The sequence below is a fragment of the Balaenoptera physalus genome (genome assembly GCF_965194825.1).
Source record: "Balaenoptera physalus genome assembly, chromosome: 6".
NCBI classification, from domain to species: domain Eukaryota; kingdom Metazoa; phylum Chordata; class Mammalia; order Artiodactyla; family Balaenopteridae; genus Balaenoptera; species Balaenoptera physalus.
The window spans coordinates 57,914,606-57,933,544 of NC_138885.1; the positions used below are offsets into that span (position 1 = coordinate 57,914,606).

General features: G+C 38.7%; 1 protein-coding gene across 6 annotated transcripts in view; it reads right to left on the reverse strand.

Annotated features, from left to right (window-relative positions):
* FIGN (fidgetin, microtubule severing factor) overlaps positions 1 to 4,978 on the reverse strand; it is a 128,315-nt gene extending 123,337 nt beyond the window's left edge. For 4 of the 6 annotated variants that reach the window (XR_014264630.1, XR_014264631.1, XM_082464991.1 and 1 more), the window contains exons 1-2: positions 4,090 to 4,978; positions 3,147 to 3,316 (exon numbers count right to left, since the gene is read on the reverse strand). Coding sequence is in view for 2 of the 6 variants with exons in the window: in XM_082464991.1 (XP_082321117.1) it covers positions 3,147 to 3,171 (25 nt within the window). In the remaining 4 variants the exon portion in view is untranslated. The other 2 variants (XM_082464994.1, XM_082464992.1) reach the window with 2 other exon arrangements.
* Positions 4,979 to 18,939: the final 13,961 nt, after the last annotated feature.

Here is an 18,939-nt window from a genome sequence, read left to right on the forward strand (position 1 = left end):
TTAGGAGAAGAAAAAAGAAAGTCAACTCACACATACAGCTTCCAAACAGAAGTCTTACCCTCTTCCAGGAAAACAACAATGAGACTTTATTACCCTGCTATGATTCTTTCATTTCAGACATGATTAATTAGCAAGTATTACACTTCCCAAAACTCCCACCACACTCTTTGTGATCCATCAGCCTAGTTGTTGATAGACCCATGTGAAATAGCAAGTAGCCACCAGCAGTAAAAGACAAGTATCCAAAAACTCTATTTCAAAGAAGGAACAACTCTCTCCTAGCTTTGCCTCCCAAAATGAAACAAGCTGCTTTTAACTGCTTTCACGAAAAAAATTTTTTTCTCAAGTTGGTCATTTTCTTAATAATACCGTTTAAAATTCAAATAATGCATGCAACATATTCAATATTTAAGAATACATGGCATATTTAATCTGCTACCTACCTATATTTTTAAGCTGATATTCTGAAAGACTTGTGAGTTCCTATAGTTTATATTGATAATGATCCACATGCACAGTTAATAAACAGTAAAGATGATGCGAGCAAGCATGTTTTGGGAAATGGTTTTCATAGGAAAAAATGTTTCTTCCCCCACTAAAAGCTATTATGTCACACATGTAATGAAGATGCGAAACAGAAATACAGGACTAAAAGGCAACACGAAGAGAAGAGAGCCACTATACAATCTGAGTGAATGAAAACTCTGATTCTCTGTATATTGTTCTAAAACACTGTTTCAACATAATTTTCCCTTTAAAACAATCATTTTCAAAATGTCCATGTGAACCAAGAATCTGGCCATAACTGAATGTACTATAAATATGTATTTGAACAACTGTCAATTTATAAAGGCTGGGGTTTCCTCTTAAACCTTTCAACTGTTATGTCCAAAAAACTTCACACATAGTACAATACTAATAAATAGATCTTGTTGGTCCCAGGAAACATTTTTAAAAATCTATTCTGGTCAAAATATCCTTGCTTTTTTTTTCTGTTGTATTAAATTTAGGATCAAAAACATCAAAGCAGCTTCCACCTCGGACCTAACTTTTAGAGGATCAATGTGACAAGGCAGTCCCTGATAGATGTTTCTCTTGATAAACGACTTGTTCAAAAGAGACATTGTAGCTTTCATTTCCTGACCACAACACACTTTTAATTTGCAACAGCAGAGCTGCCAGAGTGTGAACCCTTGCCCACTTTCCAGCCTTTTAGGTTTGTAGCTCTGGTTCCTATAGGCCACACATTTGAGACAAACAAAATCTAAAAATAATCAGAGTAATAGAATTACAAAACAGGAGCCACTTATGCCACTCTATACATATGCACAAGTGTCTACTTTATAGATTACATATAAACTTTGCCTCTGCAGAATTCTAGTGTATAAAAACAAGCTTCCTGAATGAATATCACTTGCACAACTGGGCATTTAAACACAGAGGGAAATAAATTATGTGACTATTATTTAATAGTAAGCAGAGACTGGGGGGGGTAATTTATACACTTAAATCTGCTGTTAAATGTTGTGAATTATATGATTGCCTACCCCAACGTGTTTTTTACATATTACTGCAATAATTACTATTACTACTACCCAGAAATCACATTTAAGTATCAATACGGTGAACAGTCAAACCATCCAATTTCTGTTCTCAGCACATTGTCCGAGCTCCGATTTAAAATTTATAAATGTAATATCCTCCTCATCACAGGCAGCAGCCCAATCTGCTCTGAATATATATTACAGCTTTAACATCACAGAGGGAAATCGCCCATCTGGCAATCCCATTCGCTCCAACAGCTCCGGGGGAAAAAAGCTGTGCTCTCTCCTCCTTAAAACATTTCTCAGGGCAAATTATGTGCATCTAAAATAAACAGTCTTCTTATTGATCGCTTCAAAGTCAACAAGTTCCAAATGCAAAATTCAATCAAATCCTTCCTATCATGTAAGAGCGGTGTGTGTTTAGCTCAACAGTCACCAGAGTCCAACCAGAAGTGTCTGTCGCGCATCGGCTCTTACAGTCCCTTTCGTTGTATTCACATTTGTGTTATGAGAGAGCAGTAACCACGGCCACATTACAGACCCCTGGCAGCTATCCCCACTGCTATTTCTTTCTTTCATATTCTCCCTTTCCTCCTTTCTCTCTTTTCAGGGTGAATGCATGGTGGTGGGGTATAATACGTAACAAAAATAAAAACAAAAAAAATTTTTAAGTGGACATATCCTTTGGTTATGCAAAATACTTTTAAACATCTTTTTGTTGTTTCTCCCTCCTAGTCTTAATTGAATATCACAAAGTGTACACACGGTCACAAGAGCTATTGAAAACCCCCTCTCACTCCATTTATCTGACCTCTTTTTTTTTTTTTTTTTGGTAAAGAAAGAGGAAAGAGAGATTTCAAACAAAGTCAATTTCAGTGCCTGCTTATTTAATTCTGTCACAGGTTAAAAGTAAAAAGCGCTGACAGGCAGACAAGTGAATGGCAAGGAAAAAAACAAAACAAAACCCTACCACTGTTCCTTAAAAGGCCTTAAGGACTTTAAGCAATCAAAATACATTTTTTATTTTCATGTAAAAGATATCCCTTCACTCACCCACCCCCTAAAAAAAAACCACACTCAGAAGAAGTGATTACTCCACAAAGTGCAATCATTGAGAGAGCAGAGTCAAATTGCATTAATAGATTGAGAAAAAAAAATTTCATCCACTTCTGTGTGTGTACATATATACATACACTTTCATTAGTAAGCAGTCTTTCCCCGCACTCCCACCCTCTCCCCTCTCCAACCCAGCCCCCTCCCCAAAAAAACTGCACACTGAGTTTAACTAATTTACATACCATTTGACTTCAGCGGTTATATAGTGCATTACTAGTAACATGCAACTTTGGGATTACAGCTAAAACCGATAAAGGTGGACTCCAGCAATCTATTAATCAAAACTGAAATATACAAACAAGCGATAGCAAAAGCAAACAAGCATTTTGACAGATTAAAATATACATTATACATATATATATTTTAAAAGGAATTATATATCATGAGCAGCTCCTTCCCAAGCAGAGCCTTCAGTGGTTTTATCATGCTATTTAATTTGTCTTTCCTATTTAGATGCAAAGGAAGTAAATTCCAAAACTGACATACCATAAACACTGGTGCTACTGATCATTTCTTGCTGGCAGCACAAAAAGCTGAATTGGATTTCTCACAAGCAGGAATTCCAAAGGTTGCTTTTCATTAAAGCCACTTTTCCTCTCAGCTATCAAATGTCACTGCCTTGAAACGTGGGCCCTTTCGTCAGGTATTCATTTAACCTACATGCATATAATTAAGGGGGAAAGCAACATCAACAAAAAGGGGATCTCAGATCACAGGAGAAGAAAGAAAGGAAAAAAAGCACATGACCAGGAATGCAAGTCCATGTCAATTTCACTCATTCCCATTGAAACTAACAAGAGCTCCGGGGAGGACGGTAATAGGATCAGTGGATTGTATATACCATTAAATTATACATCTTTCTCTCCCGTTCCTTGCCAACAATACGCCCACCACGCTGTACCCCCTCCAAGATGATGTGCTTACATTTTTCTGCAACCGATCTTCTGACATATTCACGTTCCTCCAGCCACGAGATTGTAATTTAACCTCAACTTTTTGTGTGTGCAAGATTCTTATTTACACTTCTTATTTACTTAGAAGTTAGTTCCCGAAGAAAGTCTAGCCCCACCCTATGGCTCCGCTTTCTTATTTTTTTTATTCGAAGTAAAAAAGATAGTAATAAGTAAGCCCAATATAGCGGAAAACGAGGTTCTTGCAATCGCGAACTCTTAATCCCACACTATTGTTACAATGATTAAGCAGCAAAAATATGCATTATAATGTTTCAGGGCTACTTTGTACAGAGAAATTAGACAGCAGGTTGGCGTACAGAATAGAAACGAGTGCAAATTAAATTTAATGTTTACGGCACAACTCGAAGATCTCTTTTCATTACGGTCTTGGATTTATTTATATTCTTTAAAAATTAAACAAACAAAAACAAAAACAAATTTAAACAGCTGGTGGAAAACTACGAAGCTCCTCTTACCTGAACGCGCGAAGCGAAAACCCGATAGGTTAGCGTAGCATCGATCCGATGTGTTTGCTGATGAATGGAAGCTAGGGTTAAGTGAAGGTGCCTATGATTTGAAATCATTCCAAGTTTTTGAAGGGAAGACGGACTGCAGCCTCTGCCATGTTGGAATTTCAAACCCAAAACAGCTGCTTGGAAGGAGCCAGCATGCCAGAGGCTGGGCGCAGGCGCAGAGCGCCGCCGAGCCAAATTCAAATCACTTTCACACTAAGAGCCAAAGATCAGTTTTCAAAGGAGAGAGGGAGAAAGAGACGGAGGCTGCCGCGAGGGAGAGAAGACGGGAGGCAGTGGCGAGAGGCGGGCAGTGGAGAGAGACGGGCAGCGGCAGGACCGGGAGGGAGAGGGAGAGGCGCACGGAGCCCGCGGAGCTGGAGGGGGAGAAAGGAGGCGGGAGGCGAGCGGCGAGCGAGCTAGAGACGCGCCAGAGATTCATGGGCAGGGAGGGCTCAATGGCCGCGCCGCGCCGGCCGGCCGGCCGCTCGGGTCATGTTACACGGCCGTGGCCGCGGCGGCCGCCCAGCCTCGCCAACGCGCTCACGCGGCCCGGAGGGGGCCCCGAGGTCATGATTACGAGCGCGGGGACCGGGAGCTCTGGCGGCCCGCACTCTCAGGCGGCCCGACCTGGGGAAAGGGGAGCGACGCCTCGGGAGGGAAGGGGCCTTTCTTTCCCACGCGTGACCGGCCGGCCCTGGCGCTCCTAACCCGCCTTAAAGGGCTCTCCGGCACGCCGCCCCTCCCCGCCCGCTCCAGGCCCTCTCGACAGCTGCGGCCGGTTCAGCCTTCCCCACCCCCAAGACTCGCGCACAGGACGGGATCTGGCCCAGAAAGCCGGGACCTCGCCCGCGCTCTCCCCTGGGCCCCCAGCACCAGCCAGAAAATGACTTTATCTGCCAAGAGGAGGCAACTTCGGGGCGGGGGGGGGGGGGGCGGGAATCCGAATTAACCCAGCTCCCCTCCCCCGCTGCCCTGTGAATCAATAAAATCCGGAGTGGCTAGGTGTGCGGTCCACTCTTCCGCTCTCTGGCTCCCCTCCCTACCTCCCCCAGGCGGCTCGGGCAGGGGAAAGCAGCGCCCGGGGGCCCCTGGGGCGGGCGGCTGGTGCGCAGGCACAGACGTTAGGCTTCTGCTTTCCCAGCCCCCTTCTATGGAGCAATCTAGGGACCCAGGAGTGGGAAGAGAGTAGGGGCTTTGTGGCGCTGAGAGCTGAAGAAGAATGAAATGTGCAGTTGAGTGTGTTGCTGCATCCCAGGGAGCGATGCAGTGCTGATTGTCTGTTGCTGAGATAGCCTTTTGTTCGGAACATAAGGTTTAAGAAACACGCACACGTTTTCTGGGGTCTCTTGTTAGATGTAAATGTGCTGCATCCAGACGCTTACTATGCGGTGTAAGCTCAGTTGGTTTACTAATCACCCCGCCCCACCCCCAAACAACCAGAGTCATTTGAATGGGAACCTCATTCAGACTTCTAGGCTGCGAGTACTGCCTTCAACCTATTTCATTCTAGACTAGCCAACCATCCAACTGAGATAATAAAGCAAAACAATAACATTTGATCATGATGTCTACGAGATAATGTGCCCGGCAAAGTTCTTTAGAAATTGTAATGAGGAAGAGAGTGAGTGGGTAATAATTTCTCTTCGTTTATATTACATAGGACTTTAATAGATAAATGGTAAGTTTATACTCTGGCCTGGTGGACATCCGGTCGTCTATATTTCAAATAAGCTAAGAATGAAAGAGGCAAATTAAATATTGGACCAGGAGCCCATCAAGCTGAAAATGTTATCTGTGAAGGCTGGAACTGAAAATATACTTGTTTAGGACTGACCCGCCTCATAACAAACGGTATTCACATTTCCCCCTGCTTCTCTGCTATAGATTTAATAGACTAAGTTGCAGCTCTCCAGATGATGAAATGCAGCTTTTAAAATACACCAACTACATACTGCGAAATTAATTTCATTCTCCTTCTGTGATTTTCTTACCTTACGGATAGCTATTGAATGGATGCACTTAGCTAACACAAGAGAAAGAAAAATGATTTTAGTTAAATCTAGGTAGTTGACAGAATTTAAAAGACAAGAAAAGGTGATTCAAAATCTTACTAAATATTTCTAGGGAATGAAATCTCTATTTGGAATAGATTTGACCTTTCTGTGCTTTTTTTTAAAAAAAAACAGGCTTCAAAATACAACAGAAGAACTTTATTCTGATCTAACAGAGAACACTGAAGCCCCTTTAGTTATATTTTACAAGATAGCTTTGAAAATGATATTATGAGAAGTTGCCCATTGGATTTCACCACAAAGGAATAAGTGTAGGAAAGTATCTATGGGTCACTGTTGGATTGAGTACAGATGAATTAAACAACAACAACTGTGAAGAATTTATAATTTCAGTTATTGCCCATGTGGAGAATGCTGATGAGAAGTCCTCTGTGCAATTCAAGCAAAACTGCTCTGTCCTTGTTTGTTAAAAAAAAAAGTTCAAAGCTCATCAAACTTTAACACTAAATTCCTAGTACTGAATTTACAGTTCCTCATGTAAACCAAAATACTGAATAAAATAGAAATAATGGAATGACCACTTGAGTAAAAAACAATGTATTTTGATGATCGACTTAAAGAAATTCATTTTCAATATTTACAACAAAATAAGCCCTACTTTTAAAAAGGGGCAGAAAAAGTGTGGTTCGCAGAAGTTTATTAATAGATAAGTAGTACTTTTTTCAATTCTCTTATATATTCATTTGAAATACAGATTATAAAGTCCATTGTTCAACATACAAATGAACATAATTAACTTGGAATCAAAGAAAGGGAATCTATTCAAAAGAGCAGTGCTTATATTTACACAGAGTTTCCAAAGTGTTCAAAATTACATAGACTCCCAGGAAAAAAAGGCTTATATAATAAAATATTATGGGATTTGCACGACTAATAAAATCCACAGTGGAGTTTGTCATCCCACTATTTCTAGCTTGCTTGCTTTCTTTCTTTTTAGGTATGGATAAAGCTTGCTTTTCTTCAATTACATTTTGCAGAGGAATATGAAACTTTGTTTTTCAAAAAGATTCATTCTTTGTTTGCAAAATTAGTACAACATTTAGTTTTTGTTGTCTGAATGAAACTATTTGTAATGTTGTAATACGATTAAGTAGCATTTTAATAGTCACCATATTCTATCTATATTTTTTAAAGTTTTATTCAAAAGAAATGTTTTTGGTTGTAACTGATACCTACGTCTATAACATATTTTACAAAACTTTTCTTGTGATGCCATGAAAACAAGAAATTGTCTTTAAAGAAAGCTGATTGACTAGTCAAGGAAACAGTTAATTCAATGAAAAACTGTGCTAATTTTTTCCCACTGCATTAAATACATTGCTTATCTCTTTTACTTTTTTAGTGTAGAGAGGATATATATATAATGAATTTCTAATACACAGTATATTCTGACTTGGGCTTTTCAAGAAAATCAAAAGAAAAATAAACGTAAGTATCCTTTTTTCCTTCAGGAGTGTGTGTGTTTGTGTGTGTGTGTTTGTGTGTGTGTGTGTTCCTCTCAAGCTAATTCAGAGGGAAAAATACGTTTACTTTTTCCTGTTCTTATTCTCACTACACATATAAACAACAACAATCAAAGTGAAGGGTAGAGAAATAAGCAAGGTGATACTGAATGGGATTTTGCAGATGACCATGTGTTTGTCTGCACTGGACTAAGGATAATTTGACCCAGGTTAAACACAAAGATGTGCTTTACCTATGTAATGGGAGAGGAAAGAGAAAGAAAAAGATGAGGTTAGACAGAGTGTAGAGAAGATGAGGGAGATGAGGGTGACAAGATGCTTTACAGAGAAAAACAAGTTTCTATAATGTTTGGTTTATTAAGAAATGCTCAACACAATTCAATATCACTTTTAAAACTGCTTTTTAGTTTCAAACTCAAGGGCTAACTATTTTAATAAAACATTAAACCAGTAATATCTTCTTCCAAACTACTGTTTCAAAAAACATTCCAAGACTTAGAGCTGTTTACTAGACCTACATAATTTTTTCATATTGCTCACAAAATCTGAAGTTAGTCTTACAATAATGCAAATTACTGGCACAGTAATTTTTTAATGTTTCCATAAAATTGCAGTTTAAGGATCTTCATTTGCACTTCAATTAAGAGTACTGAGAAGTTCTTATGCACTACCCCACCTCCTCAAAAAAAAAAAAAACTAGTGAAGACCTTGACCTCATTTTTGTGAAATTACTCAATTTGTTAGAATTACACTTGAATACAGGTACTGTCAAATAGTATTAGAGTGGTCCATATATCTCCTCCATGATCTAACCCTACAGTGGAGAGACAACCGGAAAATCCTGTGATAGGTTCACCAGAGATGTTTTCTTGGTTTTGCAAAAGTGTCTTCTTCTAATAACCTGAGGATTATATTTTTTCATTCACTCTTTAAATGGTGGTACTTTGTATATTAGCTGCAACCTCTGCCTGATTTTGCCTGACTCTGTTTCATTTAGGAAGCACATACTGAACACTTACTGTGGTTAAAAGTATTGCACTAAAACTTGCAGAGGATTTAAAAGAAAACTGACATTAACATTTTATGGATGTGCACAGATAAATATAGTTCAAAGTGAATGTTGAACTACAGTAATAAGTGACTCATAAAGAGGGTCTGTCCAGAAGATACGGGTTCTTTCAAGAAGGAGAGGGCAGTTTTCCTGGCCTTTGTAGTCTTAATTTTTATTTTCCAATACAACAAACTGCTTGCAGTTTGCATATACCATGTCGTCTGTTCCCTTTGTGCCTTGTTTTTCATTGTGCAACCTGGTTTGCCCTCCTCTTCTGTGAGCTAACTCCCTGCAGACTCTCAGCACCTATCTCCTCCAAGGAGACTTCCCAGCCTTCCTAGGGGCACTTCAGTATCTTTCCTCTGGGCTCTTTTCAGACTCTGTATCTCTCTCTCTCTCTCTCTCTGCATTATCACATCATTTAAAAAGTATCTTTGTGTTTGAGCGCTCTGTTAGATTGTAAGCTTCTTGAGGGCAGGCAATCATTGTAACTTCCATCTTTGTTTTGTTTTTGGTTTTGCTTTTGTTTTCCCCCCCAGTGCTTAAAATAGTGACAGTAAACATTTAGTGATTAAATGTTTGAGGATATTAACGAGTTGACAAGTAGAGGAAATAGGGGTTCACAAAGGCAGTGGGGAAGGAAACTATTGGGGCCCTTGCAGGAAACAACATATAATCTAGTTCGGTTGAGCCTTTGCTGTACACAGGCACAAAGGGGGAAATAAGGATGGGAATGAGAATGGGGGATACATTATGGAGGAACTTCATTCTGTCCTTGGATGAGAGGTTTGCATTTCAGTAGGTAGGTAATAGGAAGCTCTGGAAGGTTTTGAAGCCAGAGATTTATGAGGTCTGAGACCTGCTTTAAGAAGATATAGCTAATAGAACTGGAAACGGGGAGACCGGCTGGGAAGTTATTGCAATGGTCTATCATTTTCTGGTCCCTCAAACTGTCAACCCTTCTTGTAGGGTTTGGTGAAATGATTCCTTGCCTTTTTTATAGATGGTCTGTCTGTATTGATTGCTCAATACTACACGTTCATTTTGTAATATAACAAAATGTCAGTGTGTTTAAAGGCATTCATTTAATGTCAAAGATATAAAAAGGTACAATACATTGGAATGGAATGTTTTCCTTCCTCAACCTGAACATAGTCTTTCTTCTCATTATTTCACCTCCCCCTACCCACCACCACCACTGCCACTTTACAATTAGTTCCACTCAGCCTGTGCTTTTAGCTTAGCAGGTATTTCATTTTCAAGGGAAGTAATGCCTGAAGATAAGAAAGTTCCTCCCTGGAGTATGCGTGAGCAAGCAAAATAAGCAAAGTGAATTTGGTTTTTATATACTGGATAAAAGTATAGATGCACATTTCCTTCATTGAAAGTATATTAAAGTTTCCTAAACAGGATTTTTAATTCATTTAAAACGGCATGAGGTTAGGTGGGCTGTTGGTGCTTTGAATTAATGTGCAAGCTGTTAATCTCCATAGACCTGGATTTAAAATTAGACAAAGCAATAATTAGTTTGGCACCATCATTTCACTACCCAGAGGGTAATAATGTAGGTCATAAAATACTACAGCCTGGCACAAGTTTTTTTTGTACAAAACAAGGATCTAGTATTAGGTGGTGTGGAAAAAAAAAAAAAAAAGATCGTCACTCGGAAGTACAATGGCTTAGTTTTTGATGTATGTTCCACTATTCCTGAAGAGCCCCAAATTCAGAAATTCTTATCAGGTTTTCCTGTTTAAGAAGAGTCTTTCCCGTTTAAGTGATACAAAGAAATCTTCTCAGCTTCCCTCAGTAGCTGGTGTTTGCTGCCCACTCCCCACCCCATAATATGTTTCCACACAGCATTTGTGTATTTAGCCACGGAATTAATTTACACTACACTTTTATTTTGCTGTAGTTATTTTCCCCATCAGTTTGCCATTTTGTTAAATTATAAAAATGGCATACTATAAACATTCAAAAAAAAATAAAAGTGTTGCTTTCAAGGAAGTGCTTACCATATGTACCTTGATTTGTTTTCATGGCAAATGACTACTGGCAATATCAATAATTCAAGAACAGAAACAATGAAAATACAGAGGAATTGCATTTGGATACTTCTTCCTGTCAATCATCTTTGCCAGATTCCTATTTGAACATTTGGAAAATGAGGAAGACATCAGATCTAGCCTTAAGTATGAGTAATAGTTTTCTGTTTCCTTACACTGCTCATCCCGACTGAGCTTTGAAAGCACAGGTATCTCGGATGTCTCTGCATAGCTTAATATTTCAAGCTATGGAAATAATGTTTTAATATTGCATTGAAAGTATATTTCATACAATATACATGTACAGACTTTCTACTTTACATAAAGCAATATGCATGCACCTGTGTTTATCTATAGAGACTGTTCGATGTATTAGATGAGTACATTCACAAATCATTTAAGTTGAGCTTTTCTTTCAAGTGATGTGAGCTACTGATACAAACTTGCTAATGATAATTATAGAACTGATGCTGATTTAGTCATTTCAAAAAAGCCACGGAGGCATAATTAGTGTCTGAATGGCCTCAATATTGCATTATTAGGAGGCTAGGGTGAAACTTGAAATGAGAACATCAAGGCTGATAACAGAAAAGAAAACATGAAATACATACATAATTCATTCTGAGATATTATAAAGGTTTATAACCAGAAACAATAATTTGCAGAAAGCATCTCATGTACTGGAGCCAACTGCAATCATTTGGTCAACCTGTTAAAGATCAAATAGTATATTCTTAGCTATTCTCAGTGGTGTCTTTGTAATAAAGTAGCAGCAAACAGACACTGTTTGCTTCTGGTCACTTTTAAAGAATGTTCAGTTTATCAGTAGGGACTTTAATCTCAACCTTAATAGAGTACAAAAGCAGCCTTGTTCCTGTGCTTCTCTCCTTAAGGCCACAAGCCATGTGCGTTTTTTTAAATTCAAAAGAAGAAAAATAAAATTCTTCTGAGAACACTAAATACTGTGTTTTTTCCCAGACAGTAATTTTCATTCACCTTCCCTTTTTTTCCATACTTCTCTTCTCCCTCTTCTTCTTGCTGATACACAAATGTTCCACCATACTTCACGGTCATCACTGGAGTGAGCACATGCAGATACCTACGAAGCATCCCCTGCCTTGGACCCCTGCCAGGCCAACCATTATCAAGTGACCTGATGTGCCTGTTGACTAGAGCATTAAAACTCAAAAGCCCCCCCCGCTTTTGGTACTCGCTTCTATTAGGGGGCAAAAGATATGAAGAATGGCTCTCAAATCATGTAAAACATAGAAACGGATTGCAACCTTAGTCATTCTTTCCCCTTAGCATAGGTATACAGGTAATCAGATGAAGGCATCTTTAAATATAAACTGTTTGCTATCTAAAATGTCTGCTTCCAATGTGGTTGTCACTGCTGTTATTATTACAGTTTCCAAAAATGACAAGTTTGGGTTGTATTGCATAGGAGGAATCTGGGCTGTAGTTTAATACTTACCATGAATATGTATAAATATTGTCCTCCATTTTCTAAAGAGGTGTCATACTTACAGAACAATTGGATTTTCAACTATCTGGGTGAAGAGAGGGTGAAGAGAACCATAAGTAACCAGGATGTTAGTTATGGAAGTGGAAAGAATAAACCCTTGGATGCAGGTTGGGGTATTATGTGAATCAAATACGGTGCATGAGACCAGACTATATTCTGGTCTCCCAACTACCACAGCCAATCAATCAACAATAAAAAACAATAAAACAAAACAAAAAAGAAACCCAAAAAACAATAAAATAAACAAACAAAAAAAACAATAAAGTTGATTTATTTACTAAGTCTCTCCACCCTCCCACAATATCTGGTGAACACTGAATGTTAACTATGTCTTTGCTAATTTCAGAGTCATTGACTTGCAGTCCCCTATGAGATGGGTGGGACTAACAGAAAGCTGGGTTTTTACACTTCCTGGTCACTAACTACAAGAAGTTACAGAGCCTTTCTATTCCACCTTTTCCACATTGATGAGTGGAGTAGCCAAATTCATGATTTCATTAAGGATGCTTTTGGCTGCAAATAAAAGAAGGAACAACTAACAGTAGCTTAAGTACTAAACAATTCATTATCTCTCAATAGAAATTTGTGAGTAGGGAAGTTCTTGGGTGTCTACTCTACTGTCCTGATAGTGATATTTCCTCTACATTATAGGACTACAGCTTCAGATGTCACTAGAGACTATTCTACATCCAATGGAAGAAGAGGACTGTTATTCTACATGTCTCTTTTAATTTCTACGGAAAACCCTTTCAGAAGCCATCAGGGGACTTACTCGTACCATTATTGGGTCACATTTCTTTATTTAAACCATGACTGACAGGGGAGTGAGACCACTGGGACTGGCTTAAATTAATCATAAATCGGTTCCTGTGCTGAGAAAGGGGTCAACTATTGATAAACACAGAAACAAATGTGAAGTTCTCTCCTCAAGAAAGAAGAAACAGAAGGGGTTGCTGTGGCAGAGTTTGTAGAATGGCTGTGCAAGGCCACCATTCTTTATAATACCAGGAATCCCATTTTTACCATGATTGCTGGGAATGGTGCCCCCTGGAGTTGTTGCACTGCACAACTGAAGTGTTTGCACATTACAACCTGTATATGAACAACAAATAGAGTCTAATTTACTTGCCATATTTTCTAGCCCAGTGGTATGGTTCTGAATCCGTTTTTTATGATCTAATTTATATCTTTATTTTAAGAACCTACTTTTCCTAAGTTCCAATGGCTTATAGCACAGGTAAGCGGCCATGATTTCAGAAGTGATCTGGAGCCTGGGATGTGGACACTATTATTATGAACATAAATTAAAACATTTAAATGCTTTCCAACTTAAGCAAATAATAGAGATGCTGATTAGCTAAATATAATAGTAAAATGAATGAAAGCATTCAAATATTAACTTTCTTAAAGAATTTAAAGTAAAAAAGTCTGTGGTCTGGCACATAGGAGACACTGAACTGTTGAATGATTGAATGAATGAATGGAGTTAAGCCCACCTAGAGAAGAAACAGCAAAGAGGTAAAATTAAGGCACTCCCTGCGAGTCCAACTAGCCATTCTTAGAACCTCGGAGATAAGAGGGAATTAAAAAATGCAACAGAAAAGATTTGGGATAGACACTGTTGCACCAGAAAAGAAGTCAAGCACTGGGGCATTAACAAGGTCCGTTACTGAATCTGGGGATTTTGAAGAAACACAACTTTTGCCTGTGATGACAAAGTAGAGAGAGTGAAGTTAAACTTATAAAATATCATTTCATTGCACTGACAGTGATAAAAATAATGACAGCTTTCACTTGAAATAATTTTCTATAGGATCGTTGTCAATGTTTACCTCCCAGAAGGAGGAAGGGGGGAAGGAAGTGGCTGGAGGCGGGGGAGGGAAGAGTATAAACACTGAATAATTTAAAATGTATAGAAGCATGACTTCAACTTTAAGAAATACCTACCTATATTGTTTCAAAAATAACCATTCTTTTAATGACTATAATTATACTTTTTAAAGCTAAACAGTTGAGCAGCATGCTCATGTCAGACGCTGTGTAATGAAGGCCATTTGTGCGTCTGCTGCCACAGCGATAGCAACTTTCCTTCCTTCCCTTTCCATTTTTCCCTGTAATAGTCTTAATTCTTTTCTATTTCTATAATTACACATGCGCTAAATCTACTTTTATGGTAACAAGATTCCACAAGGTTGGTGTTGGCTGTGTGTCACAGTGCCTGTAGTATTAGAGAACAACAAATATAGACAAAAACTCTATATAAGGAACCAATGGAACTTTATGATTCCTGTGCAGTCAAACTAGTCACCTTGCTAGTTCTAGATAATCTCAGTCTTCTCAGTTTTTCTTAGTCTCTTGGAGATGCACTCAGTTAATTCAGGAATCTTCCTCTTCTCTTCATCCTTTCCTTCTTGTGAGGGGCATTCTAGGACCTGTTTTTGACACGGAGGCTGTGGTCCACACTCTGTCTTCCCTGAGGTTTACTTCATTCTCAGTCTTGGTGCTTCAACCTTTCTCGGATACATCTGTAGTTGGTATCTGTGGTCCTGTCATGTGGTCTTCAGTTTGTACGATCCGAGTGGCGTCTGGTCAGGTTCCAAAGCATGTTTCCTCTTGTCCACTGAAATCCTCTCAGCTTTTCTGCATCCCACTTAAAGGTTCTTTGAATATTTTCCCGTACCGTACTTGGTGCCTGCTTTTTGAGAGTCTGTCCTCAGACCTAATCCTGTAGCTATCTTACTCACTCATTGCTCCTATTCCACAGGGACACCATGATTAGCACAAACTGTGTTGAGAAGGGAGAATGGGGAGGGGCCAGCAAGAACCTCATACCTATAGCTCAGCCCTATTAGTCTGCTCTCCCTTAATGATCAAACCCTTCCCCTTCCACCTCTGTCCTCATCCATCTCTTCCCCTTCTTTCAATCCAGATGAAGTTTTTGATCTTTTTTTGTATTAGAAAAATAAATTTTTACTTCCTATTTTAACCTTTCCAACTCTGTTATTTTGGGTATAAACTCTCTTCTCTTACATCCATAAGGCTTTTTATTTGTAATTTTCAAGAAGTTCTCTCTCAGAATCCTTTGTCTTTTCTTTCTTTTTCAAGATTATTTGTCTCTATGCTTGGAACTCAAAGCTGAGATTTTGACTCTTATTTCTTCCTTAACTGTATAATCCCTCACTGGGAAGATGATGAATTGTGCGGGAAGGGTAATGTGGTGGATGTCCAGGGTAAGAAAGATCAGTTAATATCTCAAAATACGATCGTATTAACCCACAATTATTAGCTTGCTAGAGTGAAAGAAATCTTTAGAGAGAAACATCTCAATCCCCTCAGAAAAATAGCCAAGTATTAATTGCTCCCACATATTTTGCCAGCATGGCATTTAGAACCGATTGATATTTCAGTTACAAGCAGTACTGAACATAACAAACATCTCCATTATGTTTTTTCCATTTTCTGCTGATTATTTGGCTGTTTGTATCTTCAGCATTCTAAAAGTAATCTCTATGGATGAGCAAACTTGAATTTGCCGTGGGTAATACACCGAGGTAGGCTTTATTTATTTATAAACTTATTTTTGGCTGCTTTGGGTCTTCATTGCTGTGCGCGGCAGGGGCTTTCTCTAGTTGCGGCGAGAGGGGTGGCTGCTCTTAGTTGCGGTGCGCGGGCTTCTCGTTGCGGCGGCTTCTCTTGTTGCGGAGCATGGGCTCTAGGCACACCGGCTTCAGTAGTTGTGGCGCATGGGCTTAGTTGCTCCGTGGCATGTGGCATCTTCCTGGACCAGGGATCGAACCCGTGTCCCCTGCATTGGTAGGCGAATTCTTAACCATTGCGCCACCAGGGAAGTCCCCGTGGTAAGCTTTTTACCTAACTTATTTCACATTATTTGGGGGAAGGAGTTATTTTCATCCCTATTTTTAGGTAAGAAAACTGAGTCCCAAAGAGGATAAATAACTTGCACCAAGGGCAGAAATCCAGTGAATGGCAGAGCTAGGACTTACACCCAGTTATTCCAAGTCCTTGCAATTTTTTTACATCTAGCTCTTGTCCTGCTCACTTTCAGTGGTGTTTTACGCCCCTGTGCCTTGCCAAACATCACTGGAGTGTGTACACACCCAGAATCAGTGTCATGACTGCAAGGAAATTGCTCAATACTTTTCAGACTTGTTCAGGCAAAATTTCCCATCCTAATTAGATTTGAAGTTACCCACTCATGCTGTAAAGCAGAGCTGAAACACTGTGCAGTGGAGTTCTTCTTGTTTATTGTTCAGTTAAACCGGTAGTTCTCGACTACATTTTTTCTGAAATGTCAACTGCTTATTAAGTAATGGGGGTGAGGGGACATTAAGTCAGGCCAAATGTGTTTCTATGTTTTAATGCCCATTTTCTTTCATTTGTTTGAGAAATGTTCACGATTCAAAATATGTGAATTCTTTAGTAATTAAGTTTTTACTTGTTTCTTTTGCTAAACTAAAAATGATACACATTGAGAGTGACTTCAACTTCTTTCATAGATAGCTTTTCTGTTCCCTCTTCTACATCTTTCCCTTTTTTCTTCCTATAACTGACTTTTTCTCTTAAATCACAGTTATCCTTTCCAGAAAATAAAGATACGCAATGTGGAATTCATTCAGGTCTGAGGTTAAAACTGAAACAGAATTATATATGTTTACATAATGTATTACAATATACATATACAAATTCAAAGTGTGTTTCTAAGATCTTTGGTAAATGTAATGTCCTTTAGAAAAGTGGGCACTTCTACTTTCCCACCAAAACAAATGTAGAACTGTAGGACTAAATATCCATCTGCAGATAAATCATAAGACTAGAAAGGATATTTAATATTCCTAAAGGCAACATTTCTCAAAGTATGATCTCAACCCCCTGTATTAGATTCATCTAGGGGAGGTTATTGCGATCCTATTCTAGACCAGCCAAATCAGAATCTTTTGGGGAGAATGATGGAATCTACTTTTAACATGCTCCCGTGACGATTCTTTAACATACTTAAATTTGAGGACTTCTTCCTTGTGGCGTAGCTCTAGACCACCCTCACCTTCAAGTGAGAAACACACTTGTAAAGTTCCAAGGAGCTTGAATCCATTTACACTCAATCTATTTTCCCTTCCTTCGTTCCTCTATCAACTTCCTTCCTTCCTCCCTTCCGTCTTTTCTATATAGATATATTGATAGATAGATATGTAGATGATGGAGAGAGAACAGAGAGAATTATCTGCTAGCAGATAATGGTCCCTCCTTCCTGAAACTTATTTCTTTTGCCCTTTTGAGTACAGAAGGATCCTCCACATTCTTACACCCAGCAACACCTCAAGGCACAGCTAAGCCTTGCCTTCTTTATGGGTTCTTTCTTGTCTTAGCGGCTCTTCTCTTAATCTCCTCTCAAGGTCTTTTTGTCCCTCGTTTCATAAACACCAACACTGTGCACAGAGCCATAAAATGCATGGGACCACCGTGAAGAGACATATTGGCCCTACCATTATATCTTTTTATTTTCACCACTATATCTTTTATCAGGGCATTTAATAACTGGATTTAAAATGATATTTACTTATTATTAACTGTTTTGATACCTACATCTTTTTATCCTTCATACTTAGCTAGACATGGATTACATGGCTGGTGGAGATGGAGATCACCTATGCAATGATCTTCAGTCTTTTCAGAGGTAACCCTTGTTTATGCCTACGCACACATCATACTCACACACAGTTCTGGCTAAATATCAGTAGTCCTCCGCATAAACAGATTAGACATCATTTACCCCGTGAAGTCTTCCCAAATCACCAAATCTGAAGGAGTTGTCCCTTTTATGTTTTGTGCTCCATTATACAGACTGTCTCTGACTTACAATGGTTCAATGTAAAATTTTTTGACTTTAGGATGGTGGGACAGTGATAAGCATTCGCTAGAAACGATACTTCGAATTGTGATTTTTGATCTATTTCCTGGCTAGTGATATGCGGTAGGATCCTCTCTTGTGATGCTGGTTAGCAGCAGTGAGCTCCTGAGGGTAAACAATGAAACACTTACAAGTGTTTTGTACCCATACAATCATTCTGGTTTTCACTTTCAGGACAGTATTCAATAAATTACATGAGATATTCAACACTTTATTATAAAATAAGCTTTGTGTTAGATTATTTTGCCCAACTGTAGGCTAATGTCAGTGTTCTGAGCATGTGTAAGGTTGGCCACGTTAAGCTATGATGTTTCGTAGGTTAGATGTATTTAAATGCATTTTCGACTTATGATATTTTCATGTTATGATGGGTTTATCAGAATATATCCCCATCATAAGTCAAGGAAGATCTGTATTGCCATTAAAAACACTATGTTAGTATCTTTTGTAGTCTCTTTCTTACCTCACAGGTCAAACACTTTAAGAACAGATATTATTTTTTATGATGTGATCAGAGCCCAAAACAATTCCTAACACACAGTAGTTACTCATTAAAATCTCCTGAATAAATAATTAAAAATTTAATTATTTGAAATAAAAGCAAGTTTGTATTGCTGTGATTATAGCTATTATTCCTTGAGAATGGAGACCTATCTGTGAACATTGTAGGTATTCAATACATATCTGCTGAATAAATATTAAACCGATAAATAAATTGTTCAGAAATGTAAC